The sequence below is a fragment of the Piliocolobus tephrosceles genome, chromosome 20, assembly GCF_002776525.5.
Source record: "Piliocolobus tephrosceles isolate RC106 chromosome 20, ASM277652v3, whole genome shotgun sequence".
NCBI lineage: Eukaryota > Metazoa > Chordata > Mammalia > Primates > Cercopithecidae > Piliocolobus > Piliocolobus tephrosceles.
Window position 1 is genome coordinate 10,863,872 of NC_045453.1, and position 26,194 is coordinate 10,890,065.

Genomic DNA, 26,194 nt, shown 5'->3' on the forward strand with positions numbered 1-26,194 from the left:
ACCGCACCCGACCGCCAGGTATGACTTTTCAATACTAAGTGACCCACCCCCCCACCCCTCTCTCCATGCAGTAATGAGGCTCACAGAGAGACCAGGCTTCCTATTGTCTCAAGCTTCTTCTCCCACTTAAAGAGCTTATTAATTTTGGATCAAGGACAAGACTGATTTTTCTTCCCCCCGATTTCAAGTTAAGTTTGCAGGTGATATGTGTGAAGCAATCCACCTAGCTCTTCCTCCCGCTCCCTGCCCATCAGGAGGGAGGCCATCTGACTCAGCTGCTGAACGGAATGTGCTGGAGCAAACAAAGGGAGCTGCAGTCAAGTAGTGGGGCTGCGTGTTCCTCCACCTGAGGCTCCCTGAACACCAGCTCAAGATTCAGCAAGGTCCAATTCCTGGTTTAATTGCTTTCAGCGGCAAAAAAGAGAATTAGAAATGAAAAGATAATGAATTGAGAATATTAGCTTATTTGATGGTTCTAAACCTGAAGGATGGGATGGGGTGGGTGTAGGAAAAGTAGAATGGAATGGGGAATGTGAAAATCAGACCTTTGTAACTCTTGGTTGTAATAGGCATCTAAAAGAATTTACTTCAAGATAAACTCATTATGTTCTTGAGTTGCACTTTAAATTACAGCACAATCAGCTCCAGGAGCACCGCCCAGGGAGGACTATTTTCACCCTAAGTTGATTCTCTACGGAATAAAAATGCCTGGGGACAGAAGCTGGTTAGGATGCGCCCCTGTGCTCACGAAACTATGACTGATTCTGGGACTAAGGGATGTGACGGGAAAGGGACAGGAAGAAAAAAGGAAATGGGAAATCAAGAGTAAAAAACAGCAAAGGACAATAAATCAATTCAAGAAGATATCACCATCACTCCCACAGAGTGCAAGGTTTATAAGGGGCAAGCTGGTTCTCCTCACTGCACAGTCAGAGCAGCCTTTCCACCCCTCAGGGAATGAGGTGACTCCTAACTCCCACCCCACTGAAGAGGATCAGGGATGTGCCTCGAGAAGCTAGGAAGAAGCAGGGATTCTGCTGCAGGCATGAAGCTGGTGAGGCTGGAGGAGCTGCAGGGCCCAGAGCGGCACACAGTGCCAGGCCCAGCTTTCACCCCAGCAGCAGACATCCTGGGATGGCAGTTCCAGGATGCAGGCTGCTCCCGCCTGGAAGGAAAGCTAGGAGAAGAGGGGCAGAGTAGATTTTGAGTCTCACGTCTGGGGAATGCTGTTGTGCTCAGAGAGTTTCAGCTCTTAGTCCTAAAGTAACCAGCAATAGCTTCTTCTCCTAGAGGTGATACAGCTTTTCTCAAATAAGCATGGTCAAACTCTTAGAAATTGGAATCACCTAGTTTCAGAATCAGAAAAGGCCCTTTAAGCCATTAGTCTGGCAGCTCTTAATGTTCTTTGGGTCACAGATTCCTATTAGAACCTATGAATGGTTCCTATTAGAAAAAGGCACATGTGCACCTGCCTGCACACAAACAATTTTGCATGGCACTCGTGAGGGTTCATGGCACCAACGCCCATCTAAGACCTGCCGTGGAGTCGACGTATGCCATATCAGGAACCCAGCACTTTCACTTTGCTGTTGAAGGAGCCAAGGCATGAAGAAGTGCCAGGCACCTGGTCTCCAGGCCTAGAAACAGATTCCCCTCCAACCCAGGAGGGTGCTGAGTCCTCTCTAGCACACCGTCTTTCTGCTTCTTGACCCTCTGGAATTGTTGCTGACTTTGCAGCAGAGCAAACGGTTACTGGCAAAGAGAAACACATCTAGTAAAAATACCATCTCTAGTGCTGGCACAGTTAAAGAAATTATCTTAACCTGGCAAGGAGAGAGAGAAAACAGCAGAGATGCCTCAACTCTGCTTGCCATTAGCAAATCATCTGTAATTTAGAACAAACGTAAAGGGATGTGGGTGATCAGGCAGACGTACCTCCTGGCAGCCTCTTGTAATTTCACGGGCTGTTTGGCGCTGAGGTAAATCAAGCAGGCATCAGCCACTTTATTCAGGTCACCCTCACCTGCAGAAAAGACAAACAAAACAAGCGTCAGCCCTCACACTTCATTTGGGACAAGAGGTGACCAACTGTGTCTGGAGAAACTGCAACAGCTAGGCAAGATGCCCTGGGCTCTCTACTCCATCCCGCCAAAGAACACATCAAGATAAATAGACAAATAGGCCAAAATAAGACGGATGGAGGTACACAGAGGGGAGGGGAGGGGGGCACAACTGAGCAGAGGGCATGATGGCAGGGGTGAGACAGATGCTGAGTGTGTGTCCAGGTGGAACTGCCTGGTACCCACCTAGGTCCAGTCTCTCACAGAGGGGGCCCAGGCCCTGTAAGACAGCCAGCTGCAACTTGAAGGCCAGTGTGTGCGAGTAAACTGGTCCAGCCCTGGCACTGATGGGGGCCTGGGTGACTAGGGAGCCAGCCAGCTTTGGCAGGACATCTTTGCAGAACCGGCTGCGTAGAAAGTCGCCACACTTGCTTCCCAGAGTACGTAAAACCTGCAGAAACAGCCCCCAACCTGGTGAGTGAACATCGCCAATGCAGCAAGAGAACTAAAGAACACTTGGTAATTTGATTTCATCTAGGTCTCTGCTTGGAAAAAAAATAGAATTACTGCTGTTAATTCCTTGCCCATGGTTTGTGATTCTGACAGTTATGAATTTGGAGGTCTCTGCTCCCAAGGCATTGTTACTTCTATCCATAAATACAGATTACACAGCGAATAATTCAAAGGAATCTTGGGTTGGATGAATAATATGATTAGTATCTTGATTTCCCTACCATTTTTGTTAAAAAAAAAAAAAAGAGAGAAGAGCTTAAAGCAGTTCACATAGATCATTTCTTGAATCTTCCTAACATCCCTTGAGAAAATAAGTATGCTTTTAACTCTAGCTAGCTGAGCAACCACGAACACTATGGCCCAGCTGCTGCCACATGCAGGCATCAGGAGGTGAGTGACTGGGCCAAGATCCCTGGGCTGAACCAAGGCAGGGTCCCTGAAGTTGCAGCCGACTTGGTGTTCCTTCTGTTCAGCTGTACAACCTCTTATGCACGTCACCCTCACTCTATCTTTCAGAACAGCTAGTTTCTTTGCATGTCTTGTTTTACACTTTCTCTAGCAGAACATATTGAAACGTTTTGCCCTGCTGCACAAGACTGAGTATACAGGATAATAGGAATTTCTTTAAAAATTGGTAAGCAAGGCATAACCAGTACAGAGTGTTTGCTGATTTTGCAGAGAACAAGGCTCTCATTTCAAGTCCCTCAGCTGAATGGCACAGCTTCTATAGACCTCGGTGTCATCATTGTGTCTGTGCATGGGAAAGCAGCCTCAGTTATCGTGCACACATCTTTATATTTTTTTCATTTTTCTTTGCTTGCTGTTATTTCAGACAACCTATTCTCACCAACCCCTCCCCCCCACCCCCCAGTACATCTGGATAAGATTTAGCAATACCTACCTCCCTCCCCCTTAATCTTCCTCTTTTTTTGGCACACATACATACACAAGCACACGTGTCATTTTGTGAATTTCGTTTTGGGAAAAAAACATTAATTTTTTAATATTTTAATTTGGTCTAGTATATGCTGAAGAATTTACAGAAGATCAAACTACTTTGGCCAACTGTATCTGGTGCATTACTAGTTTCATTTTGTGTCCCTACACATCTTTTCTCTCTGCTTCATCTTACGCACCTTCTTCTAATTTACGGTAGCTTGTTGCGGTATGTATCTCTGTAGGTTGCCTGAAGGGCTTTTTAGAACAAGAAAGGATATAAATAAGCTAAAATATCCATGCTAATGTAAGCTAAACTAAGCCAGGGAGAATAATATATATACATACATATAGGACTTACATATATATAGGACTGTTAGCTTTTCAAAGCATTTCACCAAATGGTCCCATTTTATCCCTGACAACACCATGAGAAAGGTGGGCTAGGTGCTCCTAAGCCCAACACGAAAATGGGTGGTCCCGGGTTTTGCCAGCGTCACTCAGCTGGGCAGAGGACACCTACTGCTAGAACCTCGGCCCCTTCACCTTGACTCCTGCGCAGTGCAAAGAACATGGAGTGAACTCACTGCTCTGGGTTCCTATCACTTACTAGCTGTTTGAGCTTCTTTCTTCCTTTGCCAAAAGTAAAGACAATATACCTACCTTGCAAACTGGTTTTAAGGAGACAAACTCCTGTGTGGAGGAGTGCTGAGCTTACAGCCTGGCCTTTTCATCTACTAATTCATCTGCTTCAAATTCAAAAGGAGACTGTTACCTTCTTCTTTGTGCTTTTCTTATGTTTCTATACTTTCTTCACAGTATGTGACATTGCAATCGGGTGAAGAGAACCAATCCAAAAGGCCCCAGTGAGCTCTGCGCCTACTAACTCTACCCTCACAACAGACCATGGGGGATGCTGGTGCAGTACCTTGAAGGCTCTAAGCACTGCCAGGGGGGCATCCCGTGTGAGTCGGTGCACGAGTGAGGGCCAGGCCCGATGAGCCAAGGGAAGCAGCTGGTTCTTGTGGGACTGCAGAACAACCACACACAGATCCAGCACATCCAACACCTGAAAGAGACATGATTTCAGCAGATGGTACAGGCTTGAAAACAGATACCCGGGATCAAGTCACCATTTTCAAAGAATAACGTTTAGAAATGTATTAACTGGATAATTGTTTTCTGAGTGCTGACTACATGCCAAGCACTAGCTAGGTACTGAGGGGACACACAGGGACAATATACACGTTTCCTTGCCTTCGCAGGGTTCATGGTCAGCTGGGGAAAGACCTTAATTAGATAACGCCTAAATGAAGTGATGATTAGCAATTGGGACAAGAAAGAAAGTCAAAGGTGAAATGCAAAGAAACGAGGGGAAGGATCTAAACCACAGACTGTTGGGAAGTCTTCGCTGAGGAAGGAGCTTCTAAAAGAAGACACAAAGGATGAGTAGGAGTTAGTTCTGTGAAGATTCATGCAACTGGAAACCGTGATGAGGAAGACTCAGAGGTAGAACAGAGCTTTCATAAGAAGTGAGAGAAGGGCGGCATGGAGCGTTACAGAGAAGAGGTAAAATGGGGACCAACTACAAAAGGGTTTGTTAGGAATTTTTTTATTTTGTACTAAGTGCAGTGAGGAGCCGTTAAAGCGTTTTAAGCAGGAAAGTGACATGATACAATTCATGTTTTAGAAAGGTCATTCTGGCTGCTGAGTAGAGAAGAGACTTGAAGTGGGAGAGAGAAACAAAGAGGCCCTTTAGGATCCACATGAGAGGAGCAAAGTGATGTGGCCACATGATGGCGGCAGAGGAGAGAAGTGAAAGGACTGGAGATCTGTTTTGGAGATGACATGGCTTAAATTGTTGAAAGACTGGATACTGGGGAGGGGAAGTGAGGGTTTTAAAAGAGCTGCTTCGGTTCAGGGGTAGCAACTGAAGAGATGCACGTGCCACTGAATGAGATGGGGAGCACGCAGGAAGAGAAAGTTGAGTGGCTAGGGGAGACTGAGTTCTCTTACCACTACATGGAGAGGCCCAGCTGGCAGTTGAGGTACAGGCTATTCTCACCAGAAAGGGTTGGGCTACCCTGCACGTAAACTGAGTATCAGTTACCTTCCTTGTTTCCTGATCTCTTACATCTCAAACTCACTGAAAAGTGATGGCCTGCATCAGTGTCGCAGCGGTCAGTACAACAGCCAGCGCAGGCTTCCCTCCCGCACGGACGGCCAGTGCAGGCTTCCCTCCCGCACAGACGGCCAACCTTCACAGGGCAAGGCACTCATTAGTCAGCAAGACAGAGCGAAGCCAGCCAACACGAAGCAGTAAACCCTACTGGGTGCCTACTATGTGCTGGTCCACACTGAAACTGGAACAGAAGAGGCCCTGCCACTGAGGGTGGAATAATTAGGCAAGGGAGTAAGAGAAAGCTCAGCTGCACAGCAGAGAGCAGGGGAGCAGAGTGGAAATGGCTGTGGTATCACTGACAGGCTTGGAATTTGAGCTCTGTTATTAATGGGACAAGTTACACGACATTTCATTGACTCAAAGATGCACGTTTCCCCTCTGCCTGGAATGTTCTCTTTGCATCTTTGCAGGGCAGGTTCCTTCTCAGCCTTGAGAAATGTTACCATCTCAGAGAGGCCTTCCCCGAGGACCTAGGCTAAATTAGAAGGTAAGCTCTGTCTTAGTCAGCAGGGTTTTGCACTGAGTAGGTTCCCAACACATACCTGCTGCATGGGTGAATTACTATTTTCTATCAAACAGAACCTGCCTCCTGGGCCTCTCCATGTAGTGGTAACAGAACTCGGTCTCCCCTAGCCGTTCAACTTTCTCCTCCTGCGTGCTCCCTGACAGCCTTTCTCCAATATGTATGAATCCATGTATTGCCTCTCTCCCCACAACAGACAGGGAGTTCTGTGCAGACGGGGATCGTGTCTGCATCATCTCCTCTACACACCCTCTACCTGACCTGCACTAGTCCTCAATAAGCATTTAGTACATGAATGAGTGTATGTGTCTTTTTTAATGCTGTTTTATATTTATAATCAACAACTCTGTGAGGTAGGTACCATCATCTTCATTTTACAGATGAAGATGCTGAGGTTCAAAATGGTGAATTAAGTTACTCAAGGTCACATGGCTAATAAGAGGCAGAATCAGGATTTGAACTGACTCAGGTATGTAGGTCTGACTCCAACGCTGATGTTCTTAATAACTATGGTATGTATACAGCTGTTACAAATCCTCTACAAAAGGGAAGGTCTTGAAGGATATACAGGAGTATGTTGAATGCATCAGCCAGGCACCCACATTAAAGTTGTGCAGGTAAAAGGTTAAGTGCTTGCTGAATGGAACAACAGATGAATTCTAAGAGCTGTCTCGGGAAGACTAAACAAACTCCACAAAACACAGATCCTGAGATTTGAGATAATCTGTGATCAGGGTTTCCTAGCCCATCACCCCTGAGCAAGGCAATGTACCCTCATCACTAACAGTGAGTCACTAAGGCAGTTGTGTTTCTTTTTTTTTTTTTTTTGAGATAAAGTTTCGATCTTGTTGCTCAGGCTGGAGTGCAATGGCGAGATCTTGGTTCACCACAACCTCCGCCTCCTGGGATAAAGCGATTTTCCCGCCTCAGCAACCCAAGTAGCTGGGATTACAGGCATGCACCACCACGCCCGGCTAATTTTGTATTTTTAGTAGGGACGAGGTTGCTCCATGTTGGTCAGGCTGGTCTCGAACTCCCAACTCAGGTAATCCGCTCGCCTTGGCCTCCCAAAGTGCTGGGATCACAGGCATGAGCCCCTGCGCCCGGCTGACAGTTGTGTTTCTCACTCCTGCTTGGGGGTAGGGAGGAATGTTGTTTCCCTTTGGGTGTAAGATCTTCTCCAGGGTGATTCGGAAAGCCCTGGCCCCCACTTCTACCCCACCCCACTGTCCTGTTACTGCAGTCACTACTGTATACTTTCAGCCCTTGCTGATGGGGGTGCTGCTTGGCAAACTGCCAGCAAGTCAGGCTATATTAGGAAGTGTTCAGGTTTTCCCTAGGATGAAAACAGAAAGAGAGATAAGGGCTAGTGTCAGGCTTGGAAGAATGATCTCTTTAAAGTATTAAAACCTGCATCCTACATAGCTGAGAAAATAATATCCTTTCCAAAGCACATGGCTTTCTTTTCTTTGGAGATTCAGTGAATCCCCAAAACTTGTGGTTTTTAATGCAGGAGATTCAGCTCCCTTTGGCATCTGAGCACACACAGAAAGATGTAAAACTGTCACCCCACAGACAAATTCCTTTCGATGCCTTCTCTTGGCCACCACACATGGACTAGGAGACAAGGGGAGCTATGTGCTCTTCCATATAGCCACTGCCAACCAGGCCACACCTTAGTCCTGCTGCTCTGGGAATGCAGAGAAGCAGCTGCACACTGACCTTCAGTCGGATTTGCAGATTTTTATCTGACAACAAGTGGATGCAGCGTTCCATCACGTCCATGGCTATTTGGATCTGCAACGGCAGTGGTGGCTCCACATCTGGATGGGTGTCATTCTCGTCCACTTTGGGAGAGACTGACTGTTCCTCTGGAAAAAAAGCACAACTGGGGGCAGTGTTGTATGAATGATAAAACAGAGATACCTAAATTTCTGTTCTTTATAAATTACTCAGTCTTAGGTATTTGGTTACAGCAGCACAAATGGGCTGAGACACCTCCATGCAAGGGGGAATGATGGGTACAGAAACCATGGTATAGCCATATAATGGCATTTTAGGAGGTCCCTATTTTTTTTTAGAGACAAGGCCTTGCTGTGTCCATGCTGGAGTGCAGTGGTGTGAATACAGCCCCCTGCAATCTCAAACTCATGGGGTCAAGTGATCTTCCCACCTCAGCCTCCTGAATGGCTAGGACTACAGGTGCATGTTACCATGCCCGGTTAATTTTTAAATTTTTTTTATAGAAATGGGGGTCTCACTATGTTGCCCAGACTGGTCTCCAATTCCTGGGCTCAAGCAATCCCCCTGCCGCGGCCTCTCAAAGTGCTGGGATTACAGGTATGAGCCACTACACCAGGCTTAGCATGGGTTTTAACGACAAGAGAAATGCTTATAAAATAATATTGTCTTAAAAAGACAAAAAGCACAACACAAAATTGCATATGCAGCATGAACACTACTACATATGTTTTTGCATGGGAGGAAGTACAGCAAAATATTAAAAGTGACTGGGTAATGAGACAACAGATGACTTAAATTTTTTCCCTATGCCTTTGGTCTTTTCTAAATTTCCATTAATGAATATTTAAGATAAAAACAAGATATCTGGGAGGTTGAGGCAGGCGGATCACTTGAGGTCAGCAGTTCAAGACCAGCCCGACCAACATGGCAAAACCACATCTGTACTAAATTACAAAAATTAGCCGGGCATAGTGGCAGGCGCCTGTAATCTCAGCTACTTGGGAGGGTGAGGCGGGAGGATCGCTTGAACCCAGGAGGCAGATGTTGCAATAAACCGAGATCATGCCACTGCACTCCAGCCTGGGCAACAAGAGCAAAACTCCGTCTCAAAAAAAAAAAAAAAAAAAAAAAATGCAAAAAGATAGCAGGGTTCTCGTGTGGAGCCTTGAAGCTGGGACGTTCCAGGGCTGGCCTTTGCTCTATCCTTCCCTTTTTCGTCTCCTCTTGGTTCATCCTTTGATTAAAAGGGGTGCACGTCTGTCTTCTCCACCAGGCTGTAAGAACTTCTGACGGCCAGAATCAAACCTTACTTATCTTTGTAGGTGAGGTAATAAGGGCAGCTTGGTGTAGTTCACAGGGCATGGAGTTTGGTTAGAGGAGGTTGGATCAAGTCTTGCCTCTACAACCTATTAGCAACTTCTTTCATCCTACATTACCTCATCTGGAAAAAAAAGGGATATAGCATGTATACCTCACAAGCTACTGAGAGCACTAAATGAGATATTACCAGCCATTATCATTCTCACTGCTTAGACTGCTGTGTTGCATGAGATAGATGTAAGTTTGTAAATGGAAACATCACAAGATTTGAGAATTGCATGAAACCCAGGCCAAAATCCCTACCCTGAAAAATTTTCCTGATCTACTTACGGCCCCAGCCTCCTTCCAACCCTGATCACGAGCTGTGTTCATTTCCACTGAGCAGAGCACTGCTCCCTTAACTTTTTCCAATTTCAGTTCCCTCTGCTAGAAAGACAGACTCTTACAGTAGAGGCTGCACCTGTCTCTAACAAATGCTGAAAAGATAAATGAAAATGCATTTGTAGAATGCTTGGATTTCTTAGAGAAAGGGACCTCAGATATACAAGGTGCTTTTATGTGCTTAAAACAAAAAACTCACGTCAAGCCAGCACTGAGGCAAACATTCCTTAGAATGCCAAATGTGTGGTGTGTACTTGATGAATGATAAGCATAAGGATGATAGGCCTGTGCTTTTTTCCCCAGAGGGGAATTTGTTGTTTGAAATTCACCTATTGCAGAATGTTATTTGAGGGATGTGGATTTTCCTGGTATTGGAAGACGGGTTTGACTCTTTCAGTCTGCTCTAAGTGAACATCAACTAACACTAGAAGATCCTAATCATGAAGGAATGGATTCACTGACAGTGCTCAAATTTTAAACAAGAATGGCAAATCTGGATTACGAGGGATCAGAATGCCTCCACTGCTTCAGTATTTCCAGGTTTGGGTGAAGGGTGCAGTTCACAAAAAGGATTGGGTTGGCTCAAGAAACAAATCTGAGAAGAAAAAGCCTGATAGATTTCTGATCAGAAAACTCTGTTCTTGGGGAGAGCAATGACTCAACTCTGCATAAATCGTTATTTGGGTCCTGTGATGCTTCTCTGCTATTTAGAAGGCATTTGTTGCAGTGAGTTGCGTCGAGCTACTATTTCATGTTATTCTGCTGGAAGTACTGGCTTCGGTTCACCAGAATTTCACAGTGGAGATCACCATAAGGAGGAAAAAAACAAAAAAAGGAAAAGAAAAGAAAAAGAAAAAGAAATCTGTTTTATTCCAACCTAACAAACTAATTTGGGACTCAGTTCGATTTAGGATGGTTCTGAGACCACCAAGCTCATTATGACTTGGCATTTTATATTTGCAGAGGAGATTCTAATAATTTATTAATCCTTCCGTGACCTGAAGCTCCAGATTGAGCTTGTGAATAAAACAACAGGCCAGAGCTTCAACTAGCCTGAACTCCCTTCTTTATCATATAAATTGGTAAGAAAAACACTGCAATCTCCTCCCACAAATAAACAAATGGACAAAGCATATGAATAGACAATGGGCATAAGGAAAAAACCTGTTAGGAAAGAAGCTTATAGAAAGACATTCAACCTTGCTGGTAATCAAAGAAATGCAAGGTAGATAACAAGAACCATTTTTCACCTATTAATTTAGGAAGAAGTAAAACTGGAAACAGCCGATGTTGGTAAGGCTGCGGTGAAACCAGTATTCATCCTGCACTGCCGAAGGAAAAGTATAAATTGACACAAACATTTTGAAAGGCAATTTGGCAAGCATTAAATTATGTTCACATCCTTGACCCAGAAATCCTACTTTTGGGAATTTAAAGAAATAATGCAAAAAAAAAAAAAAAAAAAAAAAGTCACATGCACAGAATCATCTACTGCTGCAGCATTATTTATTAGTGTTATTATTAAGCCAGAAGCAACCTAAATGTCCTACAGCAGAATGGACACTTAGTAACAGATATTAAAGCATTAATTATCAAAATTCAACAGCAACAGAGTTGCTTATAACTAAACACAAAAAGAGTACACAGCTGCAACCGTGTAAAAACAGTTTTGCAACGGAAAAGAATGGAAAAAGATTACTCAAAACAGGGGAACAGCTATGTTAGCCTGGTAAGGTTATGAGTGACTTTTCTTATTTCTACCCTTTCTGTAATGATGTTTCACCATTTTTACAATAATCTGTTTCAGAAAGAAAAAACCAGCTAAGCCAAAATAAACAAGTTACCTTCTTCATTATCAAAATCTGAGACATTTCCATCTGCCACATCCTTCTCTTTGAGGTAGTTCAGCAAAAACTGTTCGATGTCGTCAGCTGTGGTGGTGCTCTTCTCAAGAGTTGCTGGTCTTTGGTTCAAATGACTTCCCTCCTCTCCTAAACTTTGCTCTTGGAGGTGCCCGAGATTACCTGTGTCTGGGAACCACTGGGCTGTAAATAAAGTGTTACAATGATCACCTTGGCTGTTAACAGCAGGCATGAGTACTTCATACACAGAATAAGCTCTTTGCCCTGGCCTGCACAGCTCCCACATGATTCAGTCCTTGCCTGGCTCTCCGGCCTCCCAGTTGACCAGTAACCCATCATTTTCCAGTTCCCCCAATGCAGCAAGCATTTTCCTGTTTCAGAACTCTTGCATATGCTGTTCTGTCTGGAATTCCTCCCATCTACTTCACATCTGGTTAGCTCCAAGTCACATCTCAGAACACACAGAACTTGCCCGATAAGGCCCTCCCTTGACTTCCCTGTTTAACTTAGGTCACTTACATGATATCTTATATAGCTCTCTGCTCTTTCCCTTCATATCAGTTCATCACAATATGTGATTATACATTTGCGTATCTATTTATTTGTGTGTCCTATTCAGTGTCTGAGTCTCCCATTAGACTTTGTGTTCCACTGGTCACCACTGGAAATCCAATATGCCCAGGGTGGGATCCAGCATCTCCATTCCTTCAACCAACTCAGCTCTAACTGCAAATCATTTTTGTATGTCAGAGTTCCACAAAGGCTCTTAGGAGAGCAATTTGATACTCTCTCAAAAATTTAAACATAAACCCTTTAAACCAGCATTTTTTCCAGGAATTCATCCTATTGATATGCTGAGGCATGTCCAAAATGACCTACAAAGTTTATGCAAAGGAAAAAATATACAAGACTGGCAAACACGTCCAAGTGACAAAATTCTGAGTATAGAATATACCACTCATTAGCAGAATACAGGCTTTACAGAGCCTTAAGGATGGATGGTCTCACACTGTATTTCTGACATAAAATGCTTCAGAAAGCTGGCTGTTTTCTCTCCAAAGTCTTCCCTATTCAGTGATGCTCAAATACTTCTGATAAGTTACCACAGAATAAACTTCAAACATCACTGGGTCCTGTGGTTTTCAAACTGTGCCTTGAGGAGCCTTAGGGCTTCACAGAAATGTCTAATGGATCACAACAGGGAGGGCACCAAGAGATGGTGGGCTACGGGCATGGGTTCCAGGGTCTCTATTCCTTCAACCAACTCAGCTCGAATTTCAATCATTTTTTTGTATATCAGGTTACCCCAAAGGCTTCATTTCAAAAAAGGCTCTTAATACTTAAAGAATAAAACAACAACAACAAATCCCACAGCCTGAAAATCACTGCTCTGGTCCAGTACCCTCCTTTTGCAGACAGCCGGGAAAAAGACTCTGATAACCTTTAGCACCTGCTAATCTTCTTTTTATCAAAGAGCATCTGCACAGAGCAAGAGCAGCAGCAGATGGGAGATGACAGGGCCAGGCAACTGGGAGTATCAGAGAGCAAATGCGTGAGGTGTGAACCGGAGGTTCCTGCACCCAGGGATCCATTATGACATTCTTCAAAACGCATCCCCAGTTGTCTATCAGGTACTTAGTGCACTCTAAGGGATTGGTTCCCAAAGAGTTAAAACCCGGACCCAGCATTTACACTGCTAAGACTAGACATGCTGCAAAGATTATTTCTAGATTCAAGGCTGGTGCCAGACATTAAAATGTCTTTGCTCACAAATGGCTTTTAAACATATGAAAAGCAGCTCAATCTCACTTTTAATGCAAATTAAAACTATAATAAGGTGCTATTTTTTTCCTATTGGATTAGCAAAGATCAAAAGCTTGGTAATATACAGTGTGGGTGAGGGCGTGGCAAAACTGGCACACTCATACATTGCTGATGGAGTTTAAATTGGTACAACCTCTTAGAGAGCAATTTGATACTCTCTCAAAAATTTAAATGTTATACCCTTAAACGAGCATTTTCAGAAATTTATCCTATTGGTAGACAGAGACATGTCCAAAATGACCTACAAAGATATTCAATGCAGCATTTTTTTGTGGTGGCCAAAGACTGGAAATGACCAAAACGTCTACCAAGAAAGGACTGGTTAAATACACTATGGTGCTGACACACGATGGAATACTATGCAGCCATAAAAAGAATGCAGCAGCCATATACGGATGGACTTGCACATTCTCCAAGTGCTGTAGTATGTGACATAAACACTTGTTTTCAAAGCTACCCTATTTTTTTCTTGTTATGAATAATCAGCCAACCAGCAGTTGGTATTCGCAGTAATTAACTGATGGTTCTTGCCCTTACCATGGCACCTAATGCTTTTTTAGTCACTGCATGTGACACACTATGTTAATGATAACTCACTTTCCTAAAACTCTTACTGGGTTCTTCTAAGGCCTTTCCAAAGTTCTCTGAGAACACATTTCCACACCCATCTTAAAAGAGTGGCTGTCAGTTAGATAATTCGATGACAAACAGAAATGACAGCAAAAGGTGCTCCTCTGATTTATGAGTGACTATAACAACTCCACTTGAGCACTAATTCCTGTTCAAAAAGCAAGTGTATTCTGGGTTATTTCAAATCTTTCAGAAAAGCTAGCTCTAAGTTTGCTTCTGTTCCAAGGAAGCCCCACACTCAATTTGAACCATCTAATTTTCTTTTCTGCAAGGGAGACCCTCTCCCTCCACCTCATTTTTTTTTTTTTTTTTAAGCACTACAAAGCTACACGAGTCTTGACATTCCTCCTTCAGAGATGATCGAAGACATCAGCAATCTAAGGCAATTCAATTTTGAAGGCCCAAATTCAGATACTTCTTGAGAGACATATTTCCCAGGGCTTTTCTTAAACTACTTTATAGAAATTTCAAATTGAAACATAGCGTAGGTCCCTAAAGCAGTACAGGTGGGATATATTTGGCCCATGGAAGCCAGTCTTAGTCTGCATAAGCAACCTGCCAGTCCTTATGATGGCCTCCACAAGGGCAGATCCAGGTGGGTCTTATTCATGGCTGACTCCCCAGTGACTAGCCCACTACACAGGCTTTCAAGTGGCTGCAAAATAAAATCCAAACTCTTTCTCTTGGTCCATAAGGCCCTACCAGGATTTGTCCTTGCCCTTCTTTCCAACTTCCTCTTGCAGCACTCTCTACAATGGCCTCTTTTCCATTCTCCAAAGACCCATGCCCCTTCTTCCCTCTGGGCCTTCCCACCTGAATTTTTATTTCTATTTTTTTTAAGACAGTCTTACTCTGTCACCCAGGCTGGAGTGCAGTGGTGCAATCATGGCTCACTGCAGCCCTGACCTCCCTAGGCTCAGGTGATGTTTCTGCTTTTGCCTCCCAAGCAGTTTGAATTATAGGCATGTACTGTCACTCCCAACTCATTTTTTCCCATTTTTAGTAGAGACAAGGCCTTACTAGGTTGCCCAGGCTTGTCTTGAACTCCTGGGCTCAAGCAATCCACCCACCTCAGCCTCCCAAAGTGTTGGGATTACGGGCGTGAGCCCTAGCACCCGGCCTGAATGTTCTTAAAAATAAAAAAAAAAAAACATGACAGCCCCGTATGTGTCGATGGGCCCTTCTCATCCTTCAGGTCTCGGCTTTAGTGTTGCTTCCTCAGAGAGGCCCTCCCTGACCACTTAACTTATAGAAGCCTGCCTGTGCCTGTTACATCGAGGTGTTTATTTCCTTCACAGTGTTTATCAGAATCTGCAGTGAGCTTGTCTAATGATTTGTTTACTTGTTTATCATCTCTCTTGCAGTGGCAGGGAAGTTCCATGAGTTTATTCATCTTGTTCTCTGTTCTATCTTCATTACTTAGCACAGTGTCTAACATATGGCAGGCACTCTTGAATGAATGAATGAATGAATGAAAAAAGGAACATTTATGCTAAACGCAAATGCTCATGCATGAATAAACAAACACTGGAAATGGCACTAGCTACAGGGCAGTGCACTGTCCCTGCCCCAGTCACCTTCCATGAGAATGCTTCTTATAAGGTCTTGGCTTTTTCAACTGACAAAGTGAGGCCAGTGACCATTCCACCTGCCTCAGAGGCTATTAGCAATACTGAGATAAATACTGGAAATATGCTCTTTAAATAAAAGGGACCCAGCTATACAGCTTATTATTTTCTCACTGAAAGACTGACTATCCAGTTGAAGGATTCCTTTTCTTATAATTGAAGTCCAAAATTTTGCCTTTTTTTTTTTTTTTTTTTTTTGAGATGGAGTCTTGCTCTGTTGCCCAGGCTGGAGTGCAGTGGCTCAATCTCAGCTCACTGCAAGCTCTACCTCCCAGGTTCAAGCCATTCTCCTGCCTCAGCCTCCCAAGTAGCTGGGACTACAGGCGCCCGCCACCATGTCCAACTAATTTTTTTTGGTATTTTTTAGTAGAGACGGGGTTTCACTGTGTTAGCCAGGATAGTCTCAATCTCCTGACGTCATGATCTGCCCGCCTTGGCCTCCCAAAGTGCTGGAATTACAAGCATGAGCCACCGCGCCCAGCCAATTTTGCCATTCTAATAGTGGCTAACATCTCTGGCAAGCACCCAATAGGATCAAAGGGAAGAAGAGAAACTCAAACCAACTCATACAATTGAAAGGTTAAAAGGAAGTTTCTAGACCTGCTCTGTCCAGTGTGGTAGTCGCTAGCTACATGTGGCTATTAAAATTAAGTAAAATATAGAATTCAGTTCCTCAGGTGCACGAACCACATGTGTAGAGTGGTAACTATGCTGGATAGAACAGATAAAGATTATTTCTATCATCACAGAAACTTCTCTTAGACAGTACTGTGCTAGACTATATGTGGACTGAATAATTCATGTTATATCTCTTCTTCATTAGCATAGATACTGCTAACGCTATGCATCATCAGAATCAGTTTGATATACTGGAAAGAACAAAATTGTCATAAATCCTGATTTTATCATTTATTAATTGTGTGACTCTGGCTAAGTAGGATGTCACTGACCCTTAGTTTTTCTTATTTATAAAATAGAAATAATATTTACATTTAGTCTGCAGGGTTTATATCCCTGGCATAGAGCAGGAGCTCAATAAATGGTAGAGATTACTGAAAGTATGAAAGATAAACAGTGAAACTCTACCATGGACTGGAGAGACAATGATTCAAATGTCCTCCATAGCATCACCACAAACAATGCAAAAAACAAGGCTAAGCAAACTAGGAGATTGAGTCCTGTCCCCCACACATCAGCATTAAAAAGGGCTCTCAATGTACCTAATGCTGCCATCAGAGCATGCAGAACACTGACAAAGGAAGCAGCTCTCTTATCGTAAAATTGGTCCAGGGCGGCCAAGACATCTTGAACCACATCTGCCACCAAAGGAAGCAGGTTAGCATCTGAGTTCCGCAGCATGACTTCCAAGACCTTTGGGGTATGAGGGTGCAGAGACAGATGACGCAGATTTAAAGAGATCCCATTCACTAAATAGTCTGAATTTTGGTTGATCAGGTGCTGCAGGGAGTTGTAGCCACAAGCATGGCAAATATTCATCATGGTGCTGGTAGCCACCTGACTAATGAGTAGGGTTTGGTCTCCAGCCTTCTCCATTACCGGATAAAGGACTGACATCAAGAGCAAACAGAAGTCTTTTCCTAGTGCATATGCAAACTGGCCAATTCCTTCCAACTGAATGCATATTTGCCAGATGTTGCTGTTCATGGAGCAAATAGTGGGACTTGGCTTTGAGAACGCTAGAAAAGATGTAACTTGGCAGGTGTGTTTACCAGACGTGATGGCCTGGAGGCCTGGGTGTTCCATCATCAGCTCTTCTCCCATTTCCTCAGTTTCGAGACAGGTAACCAAATACCAATTTTCTTGACTTGTGTATTCTTCAAGTATAGATGTCACAATCTCTCTCAGTTCCTCTGGGTTTGTTTTAATATGTTTTTCGTGAAGATTCTCGACCTCTAGCCCAGCAGCCCCTGTAACCAGTTCATTAAGGATCATGGCAGCTTGCTTCCGGTAAACCACGGATTGACGGTAAAGTTCCATAAAGTGATCCACAAGCAAATAAAGATTCCCATAATAACCAAGTAGCTGACAAACCTGCCTCAAGAGCATGAAGATCCTCTCATCAGTGAAGAAGTGGAAATATCTCCTCTGCATGTGGTTCCAAGGCTGTGTGGCTGAGGTCTTTGGAGAGGCATTCAGATCATCAGAGTTCCAACGCCGTTCCTCAACAATCTTGATGTCAGCCACGTCTAGCTCTAGAACTTGGATGAGTGCTCTGGAAAGGCGCTGGAGATGGGCCAGAGAGTTGAGGACAAAGTTTATTTTTGGACCCAAGAGTTTCAGATAACCAAGTAACAAGGAAAGTGTAGAGAATTTGCCCTGGTCATCTTGGGAGTTCATTAGGCGAGGAAGAGATGTGGCAAGGGAATGCAGGCTTTCTGACAAGATGTCAGCAAGGGCTTTGTTGCCCACCACTACTTTTTGATCTGCAAAATGTCTTAGAACTTTATTGCACTGGGCTTGGACTTCAGGACTCTCATCATTTACTAGTCCCACTAAGGCCTTCAGAAGGGGACCAGCACATTCCACCAATGATTGACTGCACTTCAAAAGAAGGTCCTCCACAAGTTCTACCAGTTCCAGCCTCACCTTCCAGTGTGGGTGAACAGAAACACACTCAATTATCTTTTTAATAAGGATAGTCAGCTTGTCGCCAGTGTTTTTTACCCAATCTGCTTCCCTGTGAACCATCAGCTCCGCTACTCTGTGCTCAACTGCAGGTTTGGCTTGGACCTTTGAGATTCTTTTGAGCTGTTCATCAGCCATAACGAAGCTCACTGTCTTGTAAAAGATCTTTAGGGAAGATACGACAATGCTGTGACCTTGTTTAAAGTCTCCCGTGATAACCCTGGTCAGTGCAGTTGAGATTCCAGGTAAAAAAGAGGCAAACAAATCCCCCAGCTGCTTTTGTTCAAGTTCATCCAACGACCTTGGATGGTCCTGACAATCACACTGCAAGAGTAGAACCTGTAAACATTTTAAGGCAGCAATTTTAATTTGCTTTGATTTCTCCTGTTCTGCAAGGCCTAACAGCAAAGATATGGCAAATCCTAAACGTGGCAGAATGGAGGGCTCATAAAAAGTCAGAATGATGTCCCCATAAGCTGAGTGCATTAATGTGCTAAGTCCCTGGATCACAGCCAATTTCAACTCCTCAGACACTGCCGCAGGTTTTTGGGAGCTGGGTGAATACAGACAAGCAGAGAGTTCTGAAAAGAGTTCCTGGAGAAGTTCTTGTTCTTTCACACATGTTGAAGAAAGGACAAATGTGAGGCATTCCACCACACTCTGGATCAAACGCTCTCTTTTGGGACCTGGGGTCTTCAGGGTAAACCGCAGAGGGAAGAGGATGTACTGCTGAAGTTCCTGAAGGGCACTGTCACTCACAGCTTGTAGTCGAGTCTGCAGATGCTCCACATTCTCCACTGTCTGGGTCTTTGTGAGCTGAACACAGACTGGACGTAAGACACCAAAGGCCTCCTCAGGAGTATCAAAAACTGCCATTGTGCAGCAGCCTTCCCCTCACTGAGGAAACATCCTGCAGGCTGGAGGAAGGAAACTGTTCAGTAAAAATGTCAAGTTCAAAACAAGTATGAAATGAACTTGCATTCATTCATTCAACAGACATTTACCAAGGGTCTATGTGCCAGCCACTGCACTGGGCACTAGGGGTGCGAACAAACTGAGCCCCCTGTCTAGTGAGGGAAGTACATGTACAGTTACAATAAAGTATCTTCAGGATTAGGACAGGCCTAGGCTTCCAGTCCTGAGTGTGGAAGTCATATCCTGAGGAAGCCTGGATGGGTCTCACAAGAAAATTACGCTCGAGGCAAGACTTGAGGGAGGAAGGAATAGGAATCTGTGGACTATTTTCAGGAGTTTGGATTTTAACCTTCAGGATTTTGGATTTAAACCTTCAGGTTTCGGCGGGGCGTGGTGGCTCACACCTGTAATCCCAGCATTTTGGGAGGACGAGGTGGGCGGATCATGAGTTCAGGAGATCGAGACCATCCTTGATCTTTCTCGATGGTGAAACTCCGTCTCTACTAAAAATACAAAAAAATTAGCCAGGCGTGGTGGCGGGTGCCTGTAGTCCCAGCTACTTGGGAGGCTGAGGCAGGAGAATGGTGTGAACCCGGGAGGCGGAGCTTGCAGTGAGCCGAGATCGCACCACTGCACTCCAGCCTGGCAGACAGTGAGACACCGTCTCAAAAAAAAAAAAAAAAACCCTTCAGGTTTCATCTTTTTAAAACTGAGGTATACGTACAGTAAAATGCGCTATCTTAATGTACAGCTCGGTGAATTTTTGTGTAGGTATAGAACAATGTAACCACTACCCAAAGTAAGATACAGAATAATTCCAACAACCTAGAAGGCTCCCTCATGTCCTTTTGCAGTCAATTCCTATTTCGCCTGCCTGGAGGTAACCACTCTTCTGATTTCTATCACTACAGACATGTTTTGTCTGTTCCTGTCATTAAGAGGTTTAAAGCAAGGGGTGATATGGTCAACTCTATGCACTGAAAAGATCCCCTAGGAGCCTGTAATACGGGAGAAAGATCAGAACTGGGTGAGACTGACAGCAACATAAAGCGAAAGGGGCTACCCAGAGAGATGGGAAAACTGGGAGCACACACTATCACAGAACACACAGGAGAAGACAGAGTCCAGCAGGATGGAAAGACGGATAGCAGGCAGGCAAGCAGGCAAAGGAGAAAGAATTATAGGAAAGCAAAGAGCAACTCAATATTCGAGAGTCTGTCTTTTTTTTTGTGAAGAGAAATTCAAAGTCATGGGCTGACAAGTGAACAAGGAGGACGATAAACAGAGGGCTTGAGGAGAGAAATAAAAGTCTCAAATATTCCCTTTGGAGAAGCAGAGCATGCTGGGAAGATATAAAGTGTGGCCCAAGGGTACTGAGGACTGAGTTGAGTTGGAGACCATAAATGTGTATAACTGTAAAATGTCGGCACTGGATGGAGGCTTAGAGATCATCTAGTCTGGTGGTCTTGTGGTCTTTCTTTTTTCTGTACTTGCTGGGGGCTTTTGAAGAGGTAAGAAAGTGCTTGTGCTGCTTCTCTCTACCCCCAGTTCCATGAATGCTCCTGAACTCGGTGGCTATAGATTGGCAGGCAAGTTGTGCCCAGCAGGCATGAGCAAGGCCTGCTCAGTCCAGAGAGAGAAACAGATGGTGCCAAACTTCCCCTTGGAGGGGACTCTGATACGCTGGAGAGTCTAGCCTACTGAGCTCCCTGGAACCCTATGAGGAAGGGCACTGTTCATTTCCGTGTGGCTTCGTGGGGCTGTATCTCATGCTCTCTGTGGCCCCAAGAAGCTAGAGAAGGGAAGAAGCTTGACTCTTCCCTATCTCAGGCTAGAAAAATGCCACGCGTGGCAGCCACAAAGCTTGGCTGGGGACTAATGACATCCCATGTGCACTGGCTCATACACTGATGAACCAGAGGCTGCTCTGCCACTTCCCTGCCTGAGATACTGGTAGTTGGATGAAGAAGTAGGAAGGAAGAGAACTGCTTAATGGGATCCAGCAGTCACGGGTAGAAAAAGCATTTCAGCACTCCTTGAGGTGGTGAATTTTGGATTAACAGAACCAGAAAAAGAGGCAGATAAGAATTTAAATAATAATACTAATAAGACAAAGTTCAATTATGACACCAAAGACGTCTCTTAGAAATAAAAGCATAATTTTCCACACGCAAAAAAGCTCCACTGATGAAATTTTTAAAAAGATAGTTAATCACAGAAACCCAATTAGTGACCTAGAAGATCAAGTAGACCTATCTTACCCAAAGGAGGGATGCAGAGATGCAAACCGTGAGACTTGGAGGACAGATTTGGGAGAACTACCATGTAAGGGGTAATTTGAAAGGAGAAACATTTCCCTTAGCTGCAAAAAGATTTATCTGGAGACCTAAAACCCTGAAGGATACACACCTGACCACATTCTGGTAAAATCCCTTCACTCTAAATATGAAGAGAAAAATCACATATGCTTTGAGGAGGAAAGGACAAATAACATATAAAAGAAAAATAAATGGCTGTGAACTCCTCACTGGCAACAATGGATGCTAGAAGACAGTGGAATAGCACCTACCTACTGCAAATAAAGGACGTGGCCCCCAAATGCCTCTGAAGATGTTCTTCTGTCAAGATGGAAGAACAACATGCAAGAAAGGGTATCAGCCACATATCCTACCAGAAGAAGATACTTACACTGCTGAGGAATGTTTTTTCTTTTAGTATGGAGAATTTTCCTCAAATACAATGTTTAAATGGAAGCCCAGTATACCAAACAGACAAAATCAGAGGGTGTCTTGTAAAATACAGGGTGAAGGCAATGGCCTAGGGCTCTCTGATCTTATTTCACTGTAGGAGTTTCAAGAAGATAACTTGGGGTCTGCCCCCCAACAGGGAGGTGGTTCCTAAACTACCTTCTCACATTACATAACAAAAACCGTAGTAGAGCTAATGAAACGGGAATACACAGTATGTCTAACATTGACCTCATTGCTTTCTGCCATATTCCCTTGTTGATTTATAGTCAAGCTAGAAACCGTACAATCTGTTTTCTTTCACCCCCTCTTAATCCCAGCATTCCCTACATTTCATCAATTCCACCCCTTTGACACCTTTCAAATCTGTTGATGATAACTGATGTGTTTAATATTGGGTCAACTCTCATAGTTTCCTCTCTGGCCCTTTGGCTTGTTTCTTGCCCTCCTCGAATTCACATCTCACAATGACACTTAAAGTAATCTTTCTAAAAGAAAAATCTGATCGCAATTCTCTAGGCTTAATACTTAAACTGTTTTCCATCCTGCATGAAGGGCAAATACTTCTAGGTAGAAACTATACCTAAGCATTACCATGGCATACAGGGCCTTCACCACCAGGCTTCTGCCTGTCTTGCCAACCTCATTTCTCACTGTTCTACCACTTGATCTCTAACCTGCAATCATGTAAAATTTATAAAACTTGCAATTTTCTAAACAGGTGGTGCTAGTTTACATTTGTCTCCTTTTTCCTACCCCTGTACACACTTCTATGACAGTATTTGGCATGCTATATTATTTGTGTGTATGTCTGTCCTACCTACTTTAGACTAGAGGCTCTGAGAGGGCAGGGGCAATCTTATACCTAGAAGCCAGAAGAGCATCTGGCACAAGGCAAACCCTCAAAAACATCTGTACAGATTCCGCTTCCAAGTAGGCTACAGTATGGTTTGGCAGGCTAATGCTCCTGCCAAAGACTAGAAAAAGCCAAATAAATTACAAAAGTCATTTCTTAAAGCATCCAATACTTGTGGAAGCAACAAGGACTAGATGGACTAACAGACAGAATGTTCAGAGGGAATCAACTATCAATAACTTGTGTGTGTGTGTATGTCTGTGTGTGTGTGTGTGGGCATGCGTGTGTGAGCCTTTGGTGCATTTGTTGATCCTGGACATGGGCTCGGGATTAGGGTGTGGTTATCACTGGGGAAAGAGAAACCACAATGCTTTTAATGGTCACCTGGGGCTAGAGAGACAAAACTGCAGCCTTGAGGGACCTCAAAATACCCAACTTCTGGAAGAAGGCTGCTGCTGGAGACAAGCCAGTAGAGATTTTGGTATTCTTCAAAGCTAGGGTAACAAAACTGGAGATTTGACGGACTTGAAATACTTACTTGGTTGCGGTCTTCCTCAAGACATTTAGTCAATTTTGAAATGATGTGAAGTAGTGATAGGCTAAATAACTAAGTTGAAAATCTTAGGGGCAGAAGTGAACCTCCCAAAGGCTTTCATGTCTAAGGAGACAAACAGCCTATTAGGCTTTCAACTGAAAGCCCTGGAGGATCATACTCTAATAAGGATGAACCAAACTAAGTTTGAGGCTTACCAGGATTGCAACCCAACAGTGACCCAACTCAATCCCTGAAATATGTCAGATTAGATTGAAGTATTTAGTTAACAAAAGAAAGAGGCAAACCTTGATGGAAGATATATGCAGCCGCTATGATTCTTTTATATAATGTTTGGTATATAGTAAGTTTTTTAAGCATGTGTGGAGGTAAATGCACATAGCTGGTTATCAGGAGAAAAAACAGACATTAGAAGCAGACCTGTGGATGGCCCAATTATTGAAGTTTAGTAGTCAAGAACTTTGAAATAACCAAGATTAATAAAGTCAATAAATGGAGGAAAAGATGACCAAAGTAAATGAAAGGATAAATAATTTTACCATGGAATTGGCTGAAATCTATTTAAAAAAATCAAATGGATACTTTAGAACTGAGAACTACAGTATCTATAAGAATTCAATATAAGATACTAACAGTAAATTGGACTCAGCAGGAGACATGATTAATGATTTGGAAGACAGGTCAATAAAAAATATTCAAACTCAATTAGAAAAATGAATGGTAAACACAGATAAGAACATAAAAGACATGTGGAATAAAAGACGTGAATAAATGAGTCTCAGAAGATAGCATAGAGCAGAAGCAATACTAAAATGTCCAAAACAAATTAAAGAGATCAACCCACAGATTTAAAAAACTCAACAACCCAATTATTTGGCCAATATAAAGAAAAAAAACACACAGATACCATAGTCAAACTGCTGAAAAACAAAAAGAGGAAAACCTTAAAAAGCAGTGAAGCAATAAAAATGACAGCTTCCTTCTCAAAAAGAAACGACACAATCCAGGAGTCAACAGAATACTATCTTTAATGTACTGAAAGAAAGTAACACCCAACTTTTTTTTTTTTTTGAGACGGAGTCTCGCTCTGCCGCCCAGGCTGGAGTGCAGTGGCCAGATCTCAGCTCACTGCAAGCTCCGCCTCCCAGGTTCACGCCATTCTCCTGCCTCAGCCTCCCGAGTAGCTGGGACTACAGGCGCCCGCCACCTCACCCGGCTAGTTTTTTGTATTTTTTAGTAGAGACGGGGTTTCACCATGTTAGCCAGGATGGTCTCGATCTCCTGACCTCGTGATCCGCCCGTCTCGGCCTCCCAAAGTGCTGGGATTACAGGCTTGAGCCACCGTGCCCGGTCTTTTTTTTTTTTTTTTTAAATCTATGGACTAGGGAACCAACTGTGAATTTTATAACCTATAAAAACCACCTCTTTCAATAAGGTAAGGCTGGGCCTGGGTGGCTCAGGCCTATAATCCCAGCACTTTGAGAAGCTGTGGTGGGTGGATCACTTGAGCCCAGGAGTTTGAAACCAACCTGAGCAACATGGTGAAACTCCATCTCTACAAAAAATACAAAATTTAGCTAGGTGTGGTAGTGTGCACTTATAGTCCCAGCTGCTAGGGAGGCTCAGTTGGAAGGATCGATTGAGCCTGGGAGGTTGAGGCTGCAGTGAGCTGTAATTGTGCCACTGCACTCTAGCCTCGGTGACAAAGTGAGCCCGTCTAAAAAAAAAAAAAAGAAGGTGAAATTAAGATATTTACGACAAACAAAACCTGAGGGAATTCACTGCTATCAGGCAGCACTAAAAGAAAAAACAATGTAAGAAAATAAACCTAGACAGAAGCATGGAACTGTAAGAGGGAATGAAGAAAATGAAATAGGTAAATATATAAAAAATGAACTGTACAAAACAATAACTATTACATCTTCTGTAGTTTGTGCATATATAAAACTAAAATGCAAGACAACAATAATTCAAAAAGGTGGGGGGAAGGAGTTAAGTGTCTAAGAGTCTAGTAGTATAATGAAGTGATAAAATAATCTGTATTAGACCGTAACATGTCAAGATGTTAAATGTATGTTGAAACTGTAGAGATCTTTTACAATTATTTGTAATTGTAAAGCTCTAAATAATTGTAAAAGAATACCTACCTAACAAGATTACAGGGCAGTAAAAAATGGGACACTATTTTTATTAATCAAAGGGCAAAAATGCAAAAAAACAAAACAAAACTAGTGAGCCAAATTGAAAACAAAAAGTAAGATGGCAGAGAGAAGTCTGTAGTACAACTGAAACAGCGATTACATTTGTGCAGAGTTTGTCAACAGCAGCACTACTGACATTTTGGGTAGGATAATTACTTGTTGGTGGAGGGCTGTCTTGTGCATTGCAGGGCATTTAGCAGCATCCTTGGCCTCTGTATCTTGGCCATCCATCTATCTGCTGCCAGTAGCACTAGTCCAGGTGTAACAAACAAAAATGTCTCCAGACATTGCTAGATGCCCTGTCAAGGACAAAAATTGTCCCTGGATTTGGTACCATTGGTAGAGTCAGCATAATCCTAATCAAATCCCAGCAGGATTTTTGCAGAAACATGAGTCTAAAACTGATACAGAAATGCAAAGGACCTAAAATAGAAAAGACAATCTTCAAAAAGAAGAATGCAGTTAGAGAACTTATACTAACTGATTTCAAGTTTACTATAAAGATATAATAAAGGACAGCGTATACTTGGCACAAAGAAAAATGAACAGAACAGAGTTCAGAAATAGACCACACATAGAATAGAGAGTCCAGCTATAGACCTACACACCTGACACAGGTGACAGTAAAATGAAGGGGTGAAAACAATGGCCTTTTCAATTAAAGGTGATATGTC

At 43.4% G+C, this 26,194-nt stretch overlaps 1 protein-coding gene across 1 annotated transcript in view; it reads right to left on the reverse strand.

Moving 5' to 3' along the window:
- TTI1 (TELO2 interacting protein 1) overlaps window positions 1–26,194 on the reverse strand; it is a 50,734-nt gene that overhangs the window by 11,497 nt on the left and 13,043 nt on the right. Inside the window, exons 2-7 of the mRNA XM_023227891.2 lie at window positions 16,823–19,165; window positions 11,503–11,703; window positions 7,937–8,085; window positions 4,438–4,578; window positions 2,307–2,511; window positions 1,936–2,023 (exon numbers count right to left, since the gene is read on the reverse strand). Of these exons, the coding sequence (XP_023083659.1) occupies window positions 1,936–2,023; window positions 2,307–2,511; window positions 4,438–4,578; window positions 7,937–8,085; window positions 11,503–11,703; window positions 16,823–19,124 (3,086 nt within the window). The 5' untranslated portion in view covers window positions 19,125–19,165. The remainder of the gene's footprint in view (window positions 1–1,935; window positions 2,024–2,306; window positions 2,512–4,437; window positions 4,579–7,936; window positions 8,086–11,502; window positions 11,704–16,822; window positions 19,166–26,194) is intronic.